This window comes from Miscanthus floridulus, chromosome 1 (assembly GCF_019320115.1).
Source record: "Miscanthus floridulus cultivar M001 chromosome 1, ASM1932011v1, whole genome shotgun sequence".
NCBI lineage: Eukaryota > Viridiplantae > Streptophyta > Magnoliopsida > Poales > Poaceae > Miscanthus > Miscanthus floridulus.
Window position 1 is genome coordinate 139,232,469 of NC_089580.1, and position 22,353 is coordinate 139,254,821.

The following is a 22,353-nucleotide window of genomic DNA, read 5'->3' on the forward strand; positions in this document are numbered from 1 at the left end:
CTTAAAGCAATCGGATTGAATTGGATTGGATGTTAGTCATTTTGGATTGGATTTCAATTAGATGTTAGATTTTTCCCCTCTAAATTTCAATCGAACTTCTTCATTTAAATTTGGATTGTAATCCATTACGACCTCTGTGTTTGTAGGCTTCCGTGGTTGCCGGGTGACAGGGTGAGCCGTGAGTCAACTTGCAGGCAGGGCGGGCTCTTACCGCAAGCCGCATGCTCGCCCGCAAACTTTGGCTCCGTGGCTGTTGTGGCTCAGCCACAATTCCTTTAACCTACGAAGCCCGTTGGACAAAACACAAAGCCCGCAAGAACCCGCAACGTTGCGTCGCCGTCAACAATCGCACCTCCCGAACCCTACCGCTATCTGCCCTGTTCGCTTAGCTTATAAGCCGTACTTTTTCAGCCAATAAACATTATTTTTTTTCTCACAATAAATCAGCCAACAGTACTTTTAGGGGGCTGTTTAGTTCCACCAAAATACCAACTTTGACACTATGCAAAAAGAAGATTCCCCGTCACATCAAATTTGCGGTACATGCATGGAGTACTAAATGTTGACGAAATTAAAAATTAATTGCACAGTTTGGTTGTACTTTACGAGACGAACGTTTTGAGCCTAATTAGTTAACGATGGGACAATTATGACCAAATAAAAACGAAATGCTACAGTGCGCTACAGTGTTCAACCGTGATTCCGGCGGCACCACCTTCGTTCAGCTAAACGAGGGCTGGCATGACTTATTAGAAAAACGAACAGGCAATCGCCGTCATCGGGCGTCGCCCTCCTCCGGTCGCCATTTTCCAGTTCTACAGTCTACAGCGCTCGTGACTACGTAGTAAATACCAACATCTAATGCTAGATTGATGAACTGAATTGGGCATATGTGCTTGCTGTACTTAAGGGTTCAGTGCTTTGCTGTACGCCAGGCCATCCTGTGCGTAAATGCTTGCGGACGATAGTGGGCTTCAAATGTTTGTCCGCCAGTCCCACTGGCCGTTCGCGGCGATAGCCTTACGGCTGGCGGACTCTCGCATAGCCCGCTTAATGGACGGTCCACGACCCGCTCCGCCTGCAAGTTGAGCCGTGAGCGTTCACATGCGCTGCTGCGGGCCTGCAGTGATGTGCTTGGCATGAAGACCGCAGAGTCAATATTGATTATTCATGACAAAACGATCACAGGACTGCATGCTGGTACCGTCGTCCGCCATGAGTGAGTGGGGAACACGTCGGTGCCAGCTGCGCGTTTTAGGCTACGTTTAGTTAATCCAAAATCCAAACTTTGACACTATGTAAAAAGAAGATTTTCCGTCACATCAAGTTTGTGATATATGCATGGAATACTAAATGTTGACGAAATCAAAAACTAATTGCACAATTTGGTTGTACTTTGCGAGACAAACATTTTGAGCCTAATTAGTCAACGATTGGACAATTATTATCAAATAAAAACAAAACGCTACAGTATAGCTACAGTGCTGCCGAATTCAGCCGGCGCCGAATCCGGCCAGAACTAAACGCGGCGTTATTTTGGCACGAACGATTTGTTTCTTTGTGATAAAGCTGCAAGAGAAGACTTGACTTATAAGACGATGACGATCAATGATGGGGTGTTTGGTTTCTACGAACACGCCTAAAATTCATATCACATTAAATGTTGAACACATATATAGAGTATTAAATATAGACATATTACGAAACTAATTGCATAACTTACGAGACGAATCTTTTAAGCCTAATTAGTTCATGATTTGACAACGTGGTGCTACAGTAAATATGTGCTAATGATAGATTAATTAGGCTTAAAAAATTCGTCTCGGAAATTAGCCTCCGTCTATGTAGTTGGTTTTGTAATTAATCTATATTTAATGTTTCTTATTAGTATCTAAACATTCGATATGACATAAATTTTAGGAGCGACTAAAGAACCAAACATTCCCTAATTCTTCGTAGAACATGTTACGAAAATTCTTCAATTTGTGAGATTGTGTAAGTATTTTTTTTAAATACAATTCTACACTTATAACTAACGTACGTTTTTTTAAATAAACAATTTAAAAAGCACTTATGTTTGTAGTTTTATCTGACTAAATTTCATTTTAGTGAACGGACGGCAATATACATGGAGAGATCTGGACCGCGTTGTACTATCGGTAATGGTAATAGTGCATACTCCTTTTGTCGTGTAAATACAATGTATTCCAAATATTTTAAGACAATTTAGGCCCCGTTCGCTGGTCTGAACTTTGGCTGAAACTGGCTGAAAAACACTGTTCCGGCTGAATTGTTGTGAGAGAAAAAACAGTGTTCCGGCTAAAAAAACAAGCCGAACAAGCTAAATTTAAGACGAGCGAACGGGGCGTTAAGGGAATATCTAAATGACACATGTATCTATAGATTAAACTCAATTAAAGTTTTCTCCTTAAATTATAGTTTTATTTTTAATAAACTCTACCAAATCTGAGCATAAGCACCACATAGATGCCCTATATTCCAATACAAAATTTAAATATCATAATGCACTGTACTTTAGGATGGAGGGAGTATCATATTTCCTAATAAACCAATAATATGACTAAAAACGAGCTACTCTAATCCTTCGTACTTAAATATATGGTATCGAAGCATTCAAATCTTGTCCTAAATTATAAGTATCAATTTTCACCATACACACACTTCCATGGTAGAAATCTATGCATCCGCAAGGCTAGTGTATCTCTATCAAATTTGCTCTAACTTAGTCCTGGTGATTAATATGTATCACCATGCTCAAAGTATGATAAGCACAAAATCTCACACAGTTAAACCTCATAATTTGTTCTAGAACTTTTAAGATACCTTGTATCATGCGTCGAGGGCAAATCAACACCCTCACCATATGTGGCCGACCATTTATTTGTGGCTGCCAATAATGGACCAAGTTCTTAATTTCTAAACCAAGTCCATACAGTCGAGCATTGTCTTTTCCTAATATATTCTCAAATATGCCACTTGCATAAATCGACCACACACATGTATTGTTTTATATATACTCCAGTTCCTTTACAACAAATTAAATAGAAGCCATATATCTAGCTTAAGGTTTTGTACATTCTTCACCCTTAATAAAACCTAAAATTGATGAGGAAAAACGAATAAATCAAACGATATTTGCACCAGATGGAGAGTAGTCCGTGCTTGGAAACATCCGGATCATAGAGCAATGCAAATTTATATCAGGATTTTCGCCTTTATTTCAACAAGGTTTGTTTTCGCATTGACTAGCTAGCTAGTCCTACCTTTCTTTCTTTATTAACTTCTGCTTGTGCTTAGCGAGAGGCCACGTGGATGATCCACATTACCGGCCGCTTTCACGTCGCCCGCACGCGGTGCTGACTCGGACGTGCATCAAGTTATCATAATTTAGTCTAAACCCGACTATAGATAATGTAGAAGGAATTGAGTCGAATTGGGAAGAGCTGGAATCGAGTTTCTTACTTCAAATACTTTGTTTTTAATAAGAATTTTTTTAAATCCGACTTTTTATAGAGTCAATCGCTCTCAAATTTTTAACCAATATACACAAAATTTACTAATAATGATGTCTGATAAGTATTTATATTCTTTTTTTGCGATGAGGGAGCAGCATCAGCCAGCGTTTGTAAGCCAAAAGTTACAATGTCATGGCACTTTACCCCTCCACTCACAAATTTAATATAATGTGTGGCGCTTTAGACCTTTTCCACAATATATATGTCATTAAACCTTAAGTGATTGATGCATGGAGGCTCCCATCCCATGCACCGTACCAAAACATTAAAGCCCCTTTGGCACGACTCATTTAAAACGGTTTCACCGATGAAGTCAAAGCCGGTGAAGCCAGAAAAAATAGCTTTTTCTGGCTTCTAGTTCATTTTAACCCCGACTTACAAAACAGTTTCATGCTACAGTGTCTTGATTTACACAAAATAGATAAAGCCGAAGCCAACATAAGCCGTACCAAAGAGGCCTAAGTTCATGCTACGTCATAAAATATCATTCCGTTAGTAGTAGAGGATAAACCGTACTGTCTTACATGACAGTAAAGGGATACAAGACGTGACAGTGGCCATTGTCTTGACGGTTCTTTCCATAAAAAAAAAAACCCCAGATGAATAGATTAGAGCGACCGGCCATGATGCCACTCAGCATTTTCTGTAGTTAATTTAAGTCCCGTTTAGTAATTTTCCACCCAAAACGAATCTTAAGTTAGTTTCTGAGTAATTAATCTTGTACACTACACGTGGCAAGGAATTGTTTTTAATTTCTTACTTTTAAAATAAACTAGAAGTTACTACTGAGGTGAAAAAAATATTTTACCAGCTTCGACTACGGAAACCGGCGATTTGCTGAGTGCCGGAGTCTTTGCCGAGTGTATTTTATCGGGCACTCGGCAAAGACCGTGTTTGCCGAGTGCCAAATAAAATACACTCGGCAAACAAAAACACACGGCAAAATACGTCTTTGCCGAGTGTTTTTTTTCTGTCACTCGGCAAAGATGTATTTTGCCGAGTGCTATTTTTTGGCACACGGCAAAATACGTCTTTGCCGAGTGTTTTTTTCTGGCACTCGGCAAAGATGTATTTTGCCGAGTGCCTTTGTTTTGGCACTCGGCAAACAGGCTTTTTACCGTGTGCATTTTTTTTTTGCCCTCGGCAAATCAGTTTTTCAAAGCAATTTTTGAGGCCCTAAATGAATTCAAATGAAAAACTTTTCAACTACAAAGTTGTATAACTTCTCAAGATCTACAAAGTTTATTTTGGTCATTTCTTCATTTGACAAAGCGACAATAACGTTGTTCATAAAATCTACATCTCTCATATTAGTTTCATGAAAGTAGAAGACAGATATATAAGATTTGTGAACAATGTTACTACCACTATGTCGGATGAACAAATGACCAAAATAAACTTTGTAGATCTTGATAAGTTATGAAATTTTGTAGTTGGCAACATTTTGATTTGAAATAATTTTGTCATGCAAAAACGACGTTTGAATTTGAAAATTTTAAAATTTGAATTTTTCAAACGATCTCGAATGGAAAAACTTCCTAAATGAAAATTGTAGATCTCCAAAAGTTATGAAACTATGTAGTTGACAACTTTTTGATTTGAAATCATCTTATCATGCAAAACTACGTTTGAATCTCTCAAATTTAAAATTCAAAATTTTCAAACGACCTCGGATGGAAAAACTTACTAAATGAAAATTGTAGATCTCAAAAAGTTATGAAACTTTATAGTTGACCACTTTTTAATTTTAATTCATTTAGAGCCTCAAACAAGCAATTTACTCTAAGTTTGCTGAGTGCCTTTTTTCTGGCACTCAGCAAAGCCGTATTTTGCCGAGTGCCTATGTTTTGGCACTCGGCAAAGAGGCATTTTGCCGTGTGCATTTTTTTGGCTCTCGGCAAATTAGTTTTTCGAATCAATTTTTGAGGCCCTAAATGAATTCAAATGAAAAACTTTTCAACTACAAAGTTGTATAACTTCTTAAGATCTACAAAGTTTATTTTGATCATTTCTTCATTTGACAAAGCGACAATAACGTTGTTCATAAAATATATATGTTTCATATTAGTTTTATGAAAGTAGAAGAGAGATATATATGATTTGTGAACAATGTTACTACCACTATGTCGGATGAACAAATGACCAAAATAAACTTTGTAGATCTTGAGAAGTTATGAAATTTTGTAGTTGGCAACATTTTGATTTGAAATCATTTTGTCATGCAAAAACGACGTTTGAATTTGAAAATTTGAAAATTTGAATTTTTCAAAAGTCCTCGGATGGAAAAACTTCCTAAATAAAAATTGTAGATCTCCAAAAGTTATGAAACATTGTAGTTGGCAACTTTTTGATTTGAAAACATCTTGTCATGCAAAACTGCGTTTGAATTTCCAAATTTTAAAATTCAAATTTTGTAAACGACCTCGAATGGAAAAACTTCCTAAACTAAAAGTGTAGATCTCGAAAAGTTATGAAACTTTGTAGTTCACAACTTTTTTATTTGAATTCGTTTAGGGCCTCAAACAAACAATTTACACTCGGTTTAGTATAATATATTAGGAACTAAAACGGAACCCACACACAAGTGACAGTGTGGTGTAGTGGTAGAGGAGGTTTGTGCGCAGCGGGAGGTCTCGGGTTCGAATCCCGTCGGCCGCGTAGCCACCATGAAATTGACGCAAAAAAAGCTGGAGATGGATGGGCGCTGACCGATGGGGGCCTCCACCAATTAAAACAAAATTTTCATTTTTTGGGTAAAAATTCCCATTTTTTCGGGTTTTTTTCGGTTCCAACTTTGCCGAGTGTCGGGCACTCGGCAAAGAAATTTTTGCTGATAAAATCTTTGCCAAGAGACCTTTGCCGAGTGCGATATTCGGCAAAGCCTTTGCCGAGTGCTTGGCTGGCTTTGCCGAGTGCCCCCAGCACTCAGCAAAGAGGACGTCTGCAGTTGTGTTCGACTTCTTGAGATATAGTGTCAAGGAGCGAGAGTGTTTGATACAAGTGACTAAACTTTAGTCCTGTCAGGTTGGATGTTTGATACTAATTAGAAATATTAAATATAGATTAATTATAAAATTAATTGTATAAGTCGTGACTAATTCGTTTAACGAATTTATTAAGCCTAATTAGCTCATGATTAGTGAGTGTGATGCTACAGTAAATATATGCTAATCGTAAATTGCTTAAGCTTAATAAATTTGTCTCATAAATTAGTCATGTTTAGTCCTCGTAATGGATGGACTAAACTTTGTCCTGCGTCTTTAACACCTCCGAAATCGTGAGAACCCTCGCAGATAGATACGATGACGTGGGGATCCTGTTCACAGGAACGAAGTGGCTGGCGTGACGACTGGGAAAGGGAAAAACACGTCAGTGAGACAGGGACGCACATCAACAAGAAGTTGTTTTGGCTTTGCCTCTGGTCAAGGTTATAATGTATTATGACAAGGACGGCAATGTGTGAAAGCCAAGAAAATGCTCCAGCATTATAGTATAATATAGGAGTCGGTAAAAGGATCGGATCGAGTCGGTATGTTATTTATTTATTTACTTATATATCCGGACACTAAAGTAGTAGTTGCGAGCGAAGCCTTTGACTTGACGCCGATCAAGATCAACGACAACGAGCGTTGCGATTGCGATGCCTTCACGGACCAGAAGCGACTAATGGTAACCACATTACTTCGTGATCGTACCGCCATCACATATTGAGCGCTTGGGGTTTATATACTACTCGATCCTAGTGTTTAGCCAAAAACAAATATTATCAGCACTTGGGGTTTCAATTGGACACGAAAAGCCAAAAATGTTTCAATTGGACACGAAATGCCAAAAATGTTTCTGGCTACATACCTCCATCTATCAGCACTACTTAAGAAACATGATTTTATTTCCTCGTAGAGGAGAAAGAAAACAGGACTCCACGGATCACTTGGGAAGAGAAATGACAAAGACGGAGATATATATATATGATGAAGCCAATCCATGTGATCAACGGATACACTTGTTTCCGATTTCAGCTTGGTACGGTATTCATATATAGCGTGTACTAGTGTGTATGCATGACAAAGCTTCTATATATCTGATTAAAAAAATCAACATTTTTTTATGGAACTAGTGCACATCTTGCTTAGGCATTTTCTCCAAGAGTATAAAATATAAAATCAACCTGAGCTGAAATTTAAATTGCCACAAATCCATTACGCATTATACTGTTACATACATGAATGAAAAGAAATTAGAGTCCACGAGTTAAATTGTGAACATCTAAAATAGGGTTCCCTTCCCATTTCGACATGATTGGGCGCATTAGATGAGCCACTTAAATTTTTCCAATTATGTACTAAAGTTTAATTTAAAGGTAGATGATATCCTCGATCTGGATATACGCTTTTCTTGTCTTTTCTATCTTCTATTGATGAATGCCACCAATTAGATTGGATGCAACGGTTTGTCGTCCTTCTTCCTCCTATTGTCCCATAGGACGACTGATCAAATTGCGCCATCTCCCCCTCCCTCCTCCGTGCTTACTGGTGGTTCTCTAGTACCCATAGTGTGCCGGCTCACCATCTTGTTGTGTCCCACCTTAGACCTTATTTGGATGCGCATGTATTCATCTCAATCCACATACGTTGAAGTGGATTAGAGTAGAATTAAACTAAGTTCCATTCCAATCCACTCCAACACATGTGGATTGAAGTGGATACACATGCATCCAAACAAGACCTTAAACGTATTTCGTTTGCTATACCATCCTCATTCGATGGTTGTCTTACTGAAAAAACGCGGTCCTGTTTCCTAAAGCTCGTTCTATTCTTGGTTCTATATATATAAAAGTGAATTTTGAGAGAAATGAATAATTTATTGGCAAGGCGATGAGCAAACGAAAAAAAATATTGTCCCACCAAGTGAAGTGTGCCATGTCAATCAAAAGATCAAGGAGGCCTCGGCATACATGATTTGGGTATCAAGAACACATGTTTACTTAGCAATGGTTGTTTAAGCTTCTTACGTCAGACGGCACTTGGTAGCAAATACTCTAAAATAAGTATTTAGGGTCCAAACCGTTATCACAAGTAGAATGAAAAGCAAGAGACTCGCATTTCTGGGACTTATGAAGGGTAAGCGGTATTTCCTACGGCCTTCACAGTGAAGGATGGGTCACAAATTCGTTTTTGGAGGATAAGTGGCTGAGTGCTACCCAATTGCACGAACAATATCCTTATCTCTGTAACGTAGCTAGACCCAAACAGATTACCCTTTCTGTGGCTCTTAGCACCTCTCCGCCTAATTATTTGTGGCGTAGAGAACCACTTCACAAAATTAGCATAGAATCAGTTCTCAACAACAACAAAAAAAAAAAAAAAGGTTTGACGGAGCTCATCTTGTCTCAATCAAAAGCTCTATGCACAAATCAATATGTACGTGGGATGAATTAGGGGAATCTACTTTTTAGTTCCTAGTCACCTACTGGTTTATTTTAAAGACCACTTCACATAATCAGCATAGAATCAGTTCTCAAAAAAAAAAAAAGTTTGACAGAGCTCATCTTGTCTCAATCAAAAAGCTCTCCTAGACGTGTCTCATGGTTACTGCTCCCTCAATTTGAAATTATAAGACGTTTTATTTTTTCTATGTACATTGCTTTAATCTAGGCATAGTGTATATATAAGTTTATAGCAATGGCTGTATATATCTATAAAAATGTCTTATAATTTAAAAATAAATGAAGTATATATATATATATATATATATATATATATATATATATATATATATATATATATATATATATATATATATATATAGAGAGAGAGAGAGAGAGCTTGTTCGCTTGTTGGTTTCAGTCAGGATTTATTAGTCATGGTACAGTATTTTTATCTCATAATAAACCAGCACCAACCGGACTTATCAGTCCAGAAATCAACCAATGAACGGGCTAATAAAATAATTGTGATTCTAGAATTTTAGTCGACTCGAGGACGCGGAAATTAAATTTGTCCCAGTTGGAAAGATTCGCAGCACCTTCACTTGTACAGGGCAGGGTCACACACACTGGCATTTGGATGTGTGGTGGACTGGTGGTAGCACAACCTTGCAAGCGAAGGAAGCAAAGCAGCCGGCCAAAGCCCTGAGGCCCCGCATCCCCCGCGCGGCGCACCTATATAAACCGACGGGGCGGGCGCCGGCGGAGGAAGGCAGCCAGAGCCCAGAGCCCAGAGCCCAGAGCCAGTCCCGTTCCCGTCCATCAACAGTTCTCCACACCACCACCACCACCACCACCACCCACCACTCCACTCCGTCCGCTCTCGCCTGCTCTGCTTGCTTTCGCTTCTCTCCCCCGCTCCAGCGGATGGCGGAGGCGGCGCCCGCAGCAGCCGGCGGCGGCGGCATCGGGGACATCCTCGCCACCGCCGAACGGGACTTCCTCACCCGCAACTCCGGCGAGCAGGTCAGTCAGCCTCCGCCGCACTCGTCTTTAATTTGTCTCGAGGTTCTTTTTACCACTTCCGCGCGGTAGATGTGCAGATTCGCCATCTCGCGTTGCTGGCCCGATTGCGTCTTTTCTTGTCGTGTGGCTTTCGATTAGATAGACGATCCGATTACGAAATACGCGGATATGGATGGGGGTTTTGTGGGTCGGCTACCGGCTGCAGTTATCAACTACTATACCAAGTGGTAGATGATGAGCAAGGGAGGGAGGGGGTTTACTACTTTAGCTTCTTCGACTTTACTGTGTAGGCCTACTGGCCTAGTACTACTTTAGGGAGGGAAGGAGTATCTAATATTTTTGGGTAGTGGGTACAAATTAGCAGGGTCGCGGTGAGAGCGATTATCAGTTTTTAATCGCCTTGCACGTGGGCGAGCCGTGATCTAGATATAAAATTGAAACAGCCGCAGTACCCTCAACGTTCACCCAACAAGTTCACTCTATATATTTACTTCAGGTTTACTTCTAATCTTTCTGTTACCGAGTTTCCAAATTTTCATCAAGGGTGCAAAACTAGTTTATGAGTAACGTTACTTTTGTCTTATATAGGATCCTTGTGTTTTCTTTTTGAACGTCTTATTATCTAGGGGTGGGATACTAGAATTCCGTAATAGCCTGGGAGTGTTACCACCATCTCTTTTAATAAAAACTGGTGTTACCACCATCTCGGTACTGCAATATTTGTGGGGTGGGAAGAGAGGGAGGTAGGGTGGGGGGATATTGTTTACTACTTTGGATCATTACTAATTCTGAAAACCTACTTGCCTAGTTTGGTTCCATAACCGCATATACAGGTTTAACTGACAGAAAAAGTTACCTTTAGCAAGTTCAGACATCTGAAAGGTAGTAGTAGTTCTGAAACATGCATGACATTTTTCTTATAAACATTTTTTTCGATCAAAGGCCCAGCCCAGCTTTATTAGAAAGCTTAAGTTTGACCTTTTTCTTATAAACATAATAAAAGCACATTTACATTTGGTGATGGTGAATGATTTCAGCCATCTTGCTATTCTCAACCAGAATTTGGTTGCTCAACATCTCTGTGCCTTCTTTATTTGTTATCCTGCAGGTGAAGATCAGTGGCATTGAGGCGAGCCCTGTGGCCATCTACTTCTCGGCCTCATGGTGCCCGCCATGCAGGAGGTTCACGCCCAAGCTTATTGAAGTGTACAAAGAACTGGCCTCGCAGGGCAAGAGCTTCGAGGTCGTCTTTGCTTCGGCTGATCAGAATGAGGAAGGATTCAATGAATACTTTGCAAAGATGCCATGGTTGGCTGTCCCTTTTTCTGACACCGAAGGCCGTGCGGCCCTTGATGGCCAGTTCAAGGTCTCTGGTATCCCACACCTTGTCATCCTTGATGCAAAAACTGGTGAAGTTTACACTGAAGATGGTGTTGAATTTGTGAGTGAGTATGGCGTGGAGGCTTACCCTTTCACACCAGATAGGATCAATGAACTGAAGGAACAGGAAAAGGCAGAAAAGGATAATCAAACTATTCAAAGCGTGCTTGGCACAACTACTCGAGACAATCTCATTTCAAACAAGGGAGACAAGGTAACTGCTCGATGCAACTTCTCATGACCTTCGATTGATTCATTGTCTTGCAAATACTTACTTGTTTTTATTGTTGTTATCTATACCCAGGTACCCATCTCTGAGCTTGAGGGGAAGTATGTTGGTCTGTGCTTTGTGGTGGATGGCTATGGACCAGTCGTTGAATTCACTAATTTGCTTGCTAAGATCTATGAGAAACTCAAAGAAGTGGGGGAGAAATTTGAAGCTGTAGCTGTATCCTTGGACAGTGAAGAGTCAGCATTTAATGAGAGTTTTGCAAAGATGCCTTGGCTTGCAATTCCTCAAGGTGACCAGAAGTGTGAGAAGCTGGTTCGTTACTTTGAGCTTAGGTCTCTTCCTACACTGGTTCTGATTGGCCCTGATGGGAAGACACTGAACAGCAATGTTGCGGACATAATTGATGAGCATGGTTTTGAGGCATGGGAGGGCTTTCCCTTCAGTGCTGAGAAGCTGGAAATTCTTGCTGAGAAGGCAAAGGCTAAAGCTGCATTACAGACCTTGGAGTCCCTTCTAATCAGTGGTGATTTGGACTTTGTCATTGGAAAAGGTGGTGCAAAGGTATGCACTACTGTTGCTTGACTTCTTTTATATGAAAGTACTCTTCTGTCATTGCAAAAGACAAGTTAATCACTCCATTAAGTAGTAAAGTTTATTTCCTTTATCTAAAAAAGTAGTAATTTTATTTTAAGATGGCTGTGGTATTATTTATGCTTGATCATGGATAAATAACTCTTTTGTTTAAGCAATATCCTAGTTTAAAATTAACCACTGTGACCTTGAATAATGGTCTTCATGCTAATTTTAGGAAGTGATAGATGAAAAAGAGATATTTATCAAGTAAACAGAGTTCTGCCAATTGGTAAAAGGATATTTTGTTTAACGCTGTCCTTTTATTTTACTGTCTGCTTTAGTAATGATTCTATAGCATACAGATTTTATGCACTTTTGATGGTTTTAATTAGATGTCTGATTATCATGAGAAAATTAAAGTGTACTTAATGTATATCTCAGGTTCCTGTATCAGAACTTGTTGGGAAGACCGTCCTTCTTTACTTCTCAGCAAAATGGTGTGGACCATGCCGTGCCTTCCTGCCCACACTTGTCAAGGAATACAACAAGATCAAAGAGAAGAACAGTGATTTTGAGATCGTCTTCATCTCCAGTGACAGGGATCAGAGCTCATTCGATGATTTTTTCTCTCAAATGCCATGGCTTGCTGTACCCTTGGAAGATGAAAGGAAGGCATCCCTGAAGAAGACCTTCAAGATCCGTGGGATCCCTTCACTTGTCGCCATCGGTCCTACTGGGCAGACAGTCAGCAGGGACGCAAAGGCCCAGCTGATGATCCACGGTGCTGATGCTTTCCCATTCACCGAGGAGAGGCTTGAGGAGCTGCAGAAGAAGCTGGATGAGATGGCAAAGGGGTGGCCTCAGAAGCTGAAGCATGAGCTGCATGACGAGCACGAACTTGTCCTGTTGCGCCGTGGTACGTACGACTGCGATGGGTGTGAAGAGATGGGCAACACATGGTCCTACAGGTGCGATGAGTGTGACTTTGATCTGCACCCCAAGTGCGCTTTGGGGGAGGAAAAGAAGGGCGAAGAGAGGGAAGGCAAGTCCACTGAGGAAGCCCCTGCTGGGTATGTGTGCGAGGGAGGCGTGTGCAGGAAGGTCTAGAGTTGTTCTACTGAGTTGCCTTTGCCAGTTTCTGGTGCTATCTGAATGTTGTGGGGGGTGACAATAATCGTGAGATGGTTTGTGCTTGGAGCTGATGTTTTTGGGCTGTTGATGTTTGTGTGTTAATAATAAATAGTAGTTGCACCCTGAACTCTTAGGAGCATATATGTATGCAGAACTATGTGAGTATTGTGTCAGATCAAAGTAATGGGTTTGCTGCATGGTATTTCTGCTTTTAAGCATGTGGTGTTGGTGCCTTTTTTTTTGCCTTATATTTCTGCAATCTTTCATGCTAGACATTGTTTTGGTTTTTGATCCACATGGTATCTTTATTCTGAAGGATGGTCAAGGATGAGGTGAGTAGTTTGGTGGTGTTAATATTTCAAATTGCAATTGTTTGACTTGTTCTATAAAGGTCTTTCGCATCTTTGCCTAAAAATTTCGGGGGAATACTAATTCGCAACGGGGTTTTGTTTGGTTCCTTAGCATGGCTGCACTTCTTTCTGTTGGGGCTTGGGACTAGTTGCCGCTCCTAACTAGATCCTGCAAAACTATGCGTGTTGGCTGTGCGGGAAGCTGGATCACCGTCAAATATGGGTTGATGGCATGTTTGTTACCACTCCACAGTCCACACCCAGGCGGCGCCCTGGCCAAGCCAGTCCAGGAGTAGTACTCGCACTAGACCCAAGAGCAAAAGAGCGAGTGGCCCAGACTGGGTCTGTAATGTGTGTGTGTTGCAGCCCACAGATCGAACTACAATCCAGGAACCGCCTTGGTTTAATGGTTTAGCGGACATTCTGAACAAGCAGTCGGCCTCCGAACGATGGTTCCACCAGACCACCACCCCACTTTGAAAATCTACGATGTCTTCTTCTCTGAGTTGCTGCGGAGCCATAGCTTAACTTGTATTTTCTCTAAAGTTGAGATTGCTTGTGATCATCGTCTTGTTTGTTTGGGCTGATTTGGCTTATAAGTCATGGCTGAAAGTACCGTTGACTGGTTTAGCGTAAGAGAAAAATACTATTCATTGGCTGATAAGCCATGGCTTATAAACCAAATACGACCCAGCAAACAGGCCGCAAGTCACTGAGCGGAGACCGCCGCGGCACGCTGGCATCACTTTGGTCGTATACAAACTTGCTGTCGCCGTCGATTGGCCCTCTCCCAAGTCCCAACCCCTAGCTAGCCTAGTAGCTAGCAGCCTAGCACACGAGTTGCATTGATCTCGATCGAGCTATACGCGCGGCGTATGGCGGAGCGGGCGATCACCAGGCGCGGTGGCATCGGGGCCATCCTCGGCACCGGTGATCGGGACTTCCTCGTCCGCAACTCCGGCGAGCAGGTCAGCCAAAATATCCGGGAGGACTCTTTCCTGTTTTTTCCCTGAAACAATTCAGATTATTTAGTTGTTTCATTCATGCTTTTAAAAATCAAAGGCTGTGATTTACCTCCTACTGTACGAGGTAATCGCAGGTCCGTAGCCCAGAATTTTGGGCCATAGTGCGAAATATAACGTGGCCTATTTTAGACAAATATAAATAACCAAAGTGTATTTGAATTTCAGATTATAACAGTCTTGTTCTTTTTGTGAAATACTAATAAGAATTACAATAGACATTCATGCTAAAGGAGTAATAGGTGAATCTTACCGGAATCTCATTAACTAGCTTCTAGTAAAAAGCATCATTCTTCTGGTATTCTTTGAAATAAAATCTTCAGTTATATCTTCATACTTAATTTTCTCCTAGACATCATTTTCAAGTGCAATAGTCACCAATCCATTTCGAAAAGTTTGACAGTTGCATACTTAAATAAAGTTTTTCTTGTATCATAGTGCCACACATGTAGGATAAGATAGGTCTTCGGCCCCGTTCGTTTCGCTGAAAAAAAAGCTGAAACACGGTTCCGGCTGATTTGTTGTAGAGAAATACACTGTTCCGGCTGAAAAAACAAGCTGAAAACGACGGATTATAAGAGAAACGTTTGGTCCTGCAGATGCAACTGTCACATGATTGTCGTTGTCCCTAACTTCATCGATCTCCAAAGTGTGAACCTCAACAATGTTGGTGTTATCATCATCGCCATGATTGCCATCGATTTCTGCCTCAAGACTCTAAGAGTTTGGTTTTCCATATAAGTTTGACATTCTTGGACAACAAATCTATCAAGAGCACCCTTCCGAGTCTGCGCTTTTCATGACTGGAATATATTGTCTGATTCTACTACAATAGAAGACTTTAGAAGCAAATAGTCCTCCCTGTTCAAAAATCACAAACACAATAAAACTAAAGATCTACCTGCTAGGCTGCAGACCAGTCGACCTCACGGTGGATGCTGGCCCTCCACTGTGGACAACGACGGCTCTGCCAAATGCCGCCTCGACAACTTCATCAACAAAGTGACGCGTAAGAGAGACTCTCCGTAGATTCGTGAGCGTCCCAAGCAGCCTCTTGCTAAGCCGGTGCTACCGTGGCGGAGCAGGCGGTTGGCGGCTCAGAGCCTCTCCCGAGTACCGGCTTCCAAGCGAGGAGAGGTGTTGATCATGCAGTGTATGGGCTACACCAAGGGTCCATCAGTACCATCCACGTCGGAGCTAGAGGCCTTTAACAAGCTCTTCGACGTCAACCTGACTGCGTCCAACGTCGAAGCATTGGAGGCGCTCTTCCCGGCCGTTGAAAAGGGCCCATCTTGGCAGCCGCGAAGACGCAAGGCCACCTCCTAGGTCGCACCGCTGCGTCGGTATTGGTTCTTTCCTTTTATGTAATATCGAAACAAGAGGTCTTTCGCTAGGATAGTCCAGCTACGGCTGTGTTAGGTCAACCTCCTTCGGCGCTCGACAGAAGCGCATTATATGTTTGCTTAAACTCTTTTACTTAATACAATGATACACAAATCTTTTGCGTATTCGAGAAAAAAATTAGGTTTAGCGTAAGTGCAAACCAAATTGCCTACTGAATGTCCACGTACGCACCTGGCTGCTACCTAACTGCAAGAATACAAGTCTGCAATTTCATCTAATTAGGTTTAGTTTAAGTTTGCAAGAATACAAGTCTGCAATATATCTATCCCTTTACGCAAATTGTGCAACAAGTTTGTGTATGGAAAAGGACACGTACGTAGTGTTTAAAGTTCATTCATATGTAATTAAACACTAATAATGACAGAAGAAAGGAAGAAAAAGTTGCATGTTCATGAATATTATGACCGATGGACTTGTTCTCATCAACCAGAATATAATGGGGTAGGCGAATTGTTGGTGCCCGGACGTCCAATGGGATAGGATTCCGTTGGACGGTACCGAACAGCCCAACAAAATGGCCCATTAGAAACGCGTCGCACTACCACCGTATCACTGCAGTCCTTTCCCGTCTGCCTCGTCCCGCCCCACACGCGTACCCTGCCCCCGTCTGCCTCACTCCGCCCCGCGCCCGCCGCTCTTTCCCCCTGACCCCCTTCTCTCTCTCCGCACGGGCAGGTTCTGGGAGCCAGGACGAGGACGGGCATGCCCCGTCCGCAGGACCCCAGGAGCATCGCGCCCCCCATCCGCTAGCCCCCGGCTCGTCGTGCCCCTTCCCACGGCGTCCGGGCCGTGCCCTAATGACTCTCTGAACATACATCTGAAACACGAAACACTTGCAACATGAAACAATTGAATGTAACATACGTATGAAGCAAATGAAATATTTGGAACATACACTTGCAACATGTGGGCGAAACATATGCAACATCCAGATAAAACACTTATAACTTGCAACATGAAAACACTTATTCCAACATAAGACTGAAACAGCTGAAACATTTCGAACATACTCTTGCAACATATGTGTGAAACATATACAACACCTAGATAAAAAATGCTTGCAACATACGTCTAAAACAGATGAAACATTTTGAATAAACGCTTTTAACATGCCTCTGAAAAGCTTGCAACATGCCTCTATAATACTTTACAACATTTGCAACATCACGATCTACTTTTGCAACATCCATATGAAACACTTGCAACATACCTCTGGAACATTAAAACACTTAAAACATACATTTGCAACATGTCAGTCGCGACACTCTAGTGGGAGGCACGCTTTGAGGAACTCGATAACCGCCTCAATGGGCAGATCAGGACTGGGAGGTGGCGGAGCAAAGAGCACCACAGGCTTGGCTGCCGCAAGCTTCTTTCGCTAGGGCACCGGCGCGCGTGGAGCCTCGATGCGAGCGCAAAGTATGACACGGTTGCGACGCCCTCGCGGTCTCCAGCCACATGAGGAGGTGACGAGGAGGACGCCGGTGCTGGCTCCGGCGATGAGGGCAGGGGCGGGCGGTGGGCGCGACTGGAGAAGGCGAGCAAGGGCCGAGGACGAAGGAAGCGGAGGTGGTCGCCGCTGGAGAAGGCGAGCGTCGGGCAAGTGGTAGGGAACACTACGACGGCCGTGTTAGTTGGGAATGTCTCTGTAATTTTTTTTTTGAGAAATGGTGAAAGAACAAAAGTAAAGGAAAACAGGCCTATTAGGCTGGTAGTGCACGGGCCCAGGAAGGGCGGACACCCGGACTGTAGCATTTCTGATATGATAACCTTCGGCCGCACCTTATTTCCTTTGATCATCCTGCAGGTGAAGATTTGCAGCATCGAGGCAAACACCGTGGCCCTCTACTTCTCTGCCTCATGGTGCGCACCGTGTAGGCTCTTCACACCCAAGCTCGTTGAAACATACCAAGAACTGCTGGAGCTGCGGCAGCAGGGCCAGAGTAGTCTCGAGGTCGTCTTTGTTTCGCGCGACAGGGACGAGGAGTCATTCGACGCATACTTCGCAAAGATTGGCTGGCGGTCCCGTTCTCCGACTCCAAATGCGTCAAGCGTCTCATGAGCCGGTTCAAGGTGAACGGCATTCCGAACCTCGTCATCCTCGGCGCAGAAACAGGCGAGATCTACACGAAAGAGGGCGTCAAATTCATCCGCGAGTACGGTGCAGGGGCCTCCCCGTTCACGCCGGAGAGGGTCAGTGAGCTGAAGGAGCAGGAGAAGGCAGACAAGGATAGCCAAACGATTCACAGCATTCTTGGCACGCCCACTCGTAACTACCTGATCTCGAGCAGAGGCGACAGGGTGCCCATTTCTGAGCTCGAGGGGAAGCACGTTGCCCTGTACTTCATGGCGAGGCCGATGAAAGAGTTCACCGCGGCGCTCGCTGAGATCTACGAGAAACTGAGGCAAGCAGGGGAGAAATTCGAGGTCGTGGCTGTCTGCTTCAGATGCGACGAGTCGGTGTTTCAGGAGAGCTTTGCAAGCACGCCTTGGCTCGCGATTCCTCATGACGATAGCATGTGCGAGAAGCTGGTTCGGTACTTTGACCTCAGGGCGCTTCCCACGCTTGTCCTGGTTGGGCCTGACGGCAAAACGCTGAACAGCAACATCGCGGATGTGGTTGAAGAGCATGGAGTGGACGCATGGGAAGGGTTCCCTTTCGATGATGAGAAGATGGAGGTTTTGATCAGTAGGTCCAAGGCCAAAGCAGCGACGCAGACCTTGGAGTCTCTTCTGGTCAGTGGTGACTTGGACTATGTTGTCGGAAAAGATGGAGCAAAGGTATTTGTTTCTAATAATGCACTTTTGATGGGTTTAGCTTATCTAATTCTGTGATATTTTTTGGCATGATGAGAGACTAAAATTAAGATGGTACTTGTGCTTGTATTGTATTGCGTGTCAGGTTCCTGTGTCAGATCTCATCGGCAAGACCGTCATCCTCTACTTCTCAGCGAAACGGTGCACGCCGTGCCGAGCTTTCCTGCCTACGCTGGTCAAGGAGTACGGCAAGATCAAGGAGAGAAGCAGCGACTTCGAGATCATCTTCGTCTCCGTCGACAAGGATAAGAGCGCCTACGACGAGTACTTCTCTGCCATGCCGTGGCTCGCTCTTCCCTTGGAAGACGGACGGAAGCAGCCACTGATGAAGAAGTTCAGAATCCGCGGGATCCCTTCGCTCGTCGCCGTTGGCCCTTCCGGAGCGACGCTCACCACGGACGCCAAGTCCCACATCGTGGCGCACGGCGCCGACGCGTTCCCGTTCACCGAGGAGGTGCTGGAGGAGCTGGGGAGGAAGATGGACGAGGAGGCCAGGGCGTGGCCTGGGAAGGTGAGGCACGAGCTGCATGAGTTGCACGAGCTTGCCCTCACGCGGCGTGACGCTGCCGTCACCTACACCTGCGACGAGTGTGAAGGATTAGGCAGCTCGTGGTCATACAGTTGCGATCGGTGCGACTTCGATGTTCACCCTAAGTGCGCGCTCGGGAAGGTGGAGGAGGCCATGGCGGGTATGGAGCAACTCCCGGCGGATGCGTATATGTGCGAGGGAGGTGTGTGCAGAAAGGCATAGAGTTTCTTTTGTTTTCGTATTATTCATGTTTCTTTTTAAAATGTGCTAGGGAGATGGACCCACTACACTAGCTAGGAATCTGTACTAGGAAGATGGATTAGCTCAAAATTATTATGGTTCTTTAATTTCGCTTTCATGTTCAATGCTCTATGTTACGTAGGGCTTCGGCTCCGGCTTCTCGCGGCTCCTTGTAAGCAAGAAGTTTGACTAAACAGACATCTAATAAACTGCTCCTTGCATGGAGCCTAGAGGAGCTAGAGCCATTTTTATAGAGGAGCCGGAGCTGCAGAAATGTGGTTCCCCTCGGTTCCTCCTTGCAATTCTAACACAAATTATTACAAAATTATAACTAAGACTATTTTTGCCAAACGTTTTTTAAAATAGCTTCAGCTACACCAAAAAAACTACTCCACGTGAGGAGTCGGAGACATGCCAAACAGGTCATTAGTATTACGTTTGTCTCGCCCAGGCTCCGCAAAAATCCTGTCTACCATCATCTTCTCGAAGTTTGATGAACAGGAAATGATCAATTTCAAAGACAATTGTTATATGGCAGTCGGTTGTTTTAGCTGCTGTCAACACGTGATTTCCTGGAGACGGAGGGAGCACAAGGCAGCGGATGGCGGCGCTTGGCTGCGGCAACGGCATCGGCGGCGCTCGGTGTGGATCTGCCGGGACAGCGGGAGAGAGAAGGTTCAGGTCCGATGGTGGTGGCGCGCAGCGAGGTCTGAGGCGGCGTCACAGGCCTGTGGAGCAGCAGCTCCGGCGGCGTGGCTAGCTAGTAGGTTGCCTGGTTGCTGCCGGCGGAGCCACGGGATGGTGCTGCACAGCTCCGGTGGCGTAGGGGCATAGGGCGTCGGCGCTGGAGTGCTCGGTGGGCAATAGGGATGGAGGGTTCGTCCTCGCCAAGCGACGACGGGGGCTCCCAGGTCGCAGTGGCTGTGCGCGGGGACAATTTGTGACATTTGTGAATAGTTTGCATATATTTATCTGATACTGCATCCATAGAAATAATATGTATTTTTTCCTAAATAATTTGGCATATATTTCTCTAAGATCTGCAATCTATAGAAATAAAAGTTGTGTTATCCCTAAATTACATCACTCTGTCTAATAAATTACAACGAAGAAATCATTGTAAATATAGTTAAAAGACATTGTAAATGCATGAGCAAAAATCAAATGCTAGGAGTGGCCAAAACATCCAGTTGCTAGATAGACTGATTCATTTCAAATTCATGTTGTTCTGTTATGAAGAGTTATCAGGAACAAAGACAAACTACTCCAACGATGAGGTGTTATTACTGTGAGTTTGTCAACTTGGAAAGTCAGAGAATTGCATATGCTTTTAATTGCAAACTAGAAAAATTGTTAGAATTTATATGGCCTAGTTCTCCTAAGCTCATATGCAGAAATTCTAATAAATCTCAAAGATCCAATACATGTTCAGATTCACCTATGTGAATCCTATGTCTCCATCGAGGAGTTCCCAAGGGAGCTGGGTCTCTTTCAACCACTTCCTTCACTTCATTATATTGATCTCTTCCCTTGCAGGGGCAACACGGCCTTCACAAACTTCTTGCGGCTTGCCACAAGCATAGGAGCTTGCCGTGCAACGTACTCCTGGCCGTCTAGGAGACTTCACCTCCAAGAATAACAAATCCTTTACGAATGCTTAACGAAATTTCAAAGTGCTCAGGGATGGCATTGCACTCTTTTTCTTTCTCTCACTGTATGTCTCAACCCATCTCTGTAGACCTCACAAGAAACAATCAATCCTCACAAAGAGGAAGATGGGAGACTTCTTTAGTCTCTAAAGGTGTGTTCTTTGTGTTGTTATTCGTGAACAACAGCCACTAGAGAAGGGGGTGAAGAAGTACATATACTCAGACCCCCCAAATCTGACTTTTATATCACTTTTCTGCACAAGACCGGAAATTCTAGTCCGAATAGGATTTTTAGGGTTAGTATAGCACTACACAGCTGAACACGCACCAAGCATTGGAAATTTCGACCAGGGATCAGAAACTCCAGTTGAAAAATTAAATCCAAATAGGGTCCCTCAGATTGGACCCCCCCCTCCCGGGCGGATTTTAGATGTTGACCGAAATTTCTGGACACCTAGAATTTCTGGCACAACTCAGCTAAAATAGTCATAATTTCTCACTCCAAACTTCGATTTTGATGATATAAAACTCTACAGAATGCTTGTTTAAAGGGCTATCAATTAAATTTAAAACAAGCTCCAAGACCGCCACCATGTGCAGGTGTTGTTACAAGTGTTTCTCTCAAGTTAGCACTAGGGTTTGGTTAAATTGAGCACCGAGACTTGTTCACACACTTAATGTTACATCCCTCTTGATAGCATGACATATCTATACTCACAATTAAAGATAAAAACACATTTTAACCTCTTGAGTTTGCATGAATCTTCGTATGCCATTTCTTCATAATATAGCTTCATACGGGTTGCAACCATATTTGTCTCATTCTTCTTGAGCAAGTCCACCTTGAGTACGTGACTAGAACTATTTCAACACATGCAAGTTCCATTCATGACTTCAAGTTACTTCCACTTAATCCTCCATAAAATATGACTCCTCATAGGTCGATTAGTACTTCGACTCAACGTAAATACCTTCTTCTTCACCTTAGCCATGGTCCATAGGCACCTAAGTCGTCGCTTGCCCTTCACCTTTGCTTAGT

At 43.2% G+C, this 22,353-nt stretch overlaps 1 protein-coding gene and 1 pseudogene across 1 annotated transcript; both read left to right on the plus strand.

Moving 5' to 3' along the window:
• The first annotated feature begins 9,627 nt into the window (after positions 1-9,627).
• On the plus strand, positions 9,628-13,505 carry LOC136542333 (probable nucleoredoxin 1-1). The gene is made up of 4 exons (XM_066534721.1): positions 9,628-9,987; positions 11,096-11,581; positions 11,672-12,160; positions 12,614-13,505. Exons 1-4 carry the CDS (start codon positions 9,889-9,891, stop codon positions 13,277-13,279), a joined length of 1,740 nt encoding a protein of 579 aa, XP_066390818.1. The 5' UTR covers positions 9,628-9,888; the 3' UTR covers positions 13,280-13,505.
• A 912-nt stretch (positions 13,506-14,417) lies between these two features.
• On the plus strand, positions 14,418-19,647 carry LOC136495373 (probable nucleoredoxin 1-1; annotated as a pseudogene).
• The last annotated feature ends 2,706 nt before the right edge of the window (positions 19,648-22,353 follow it).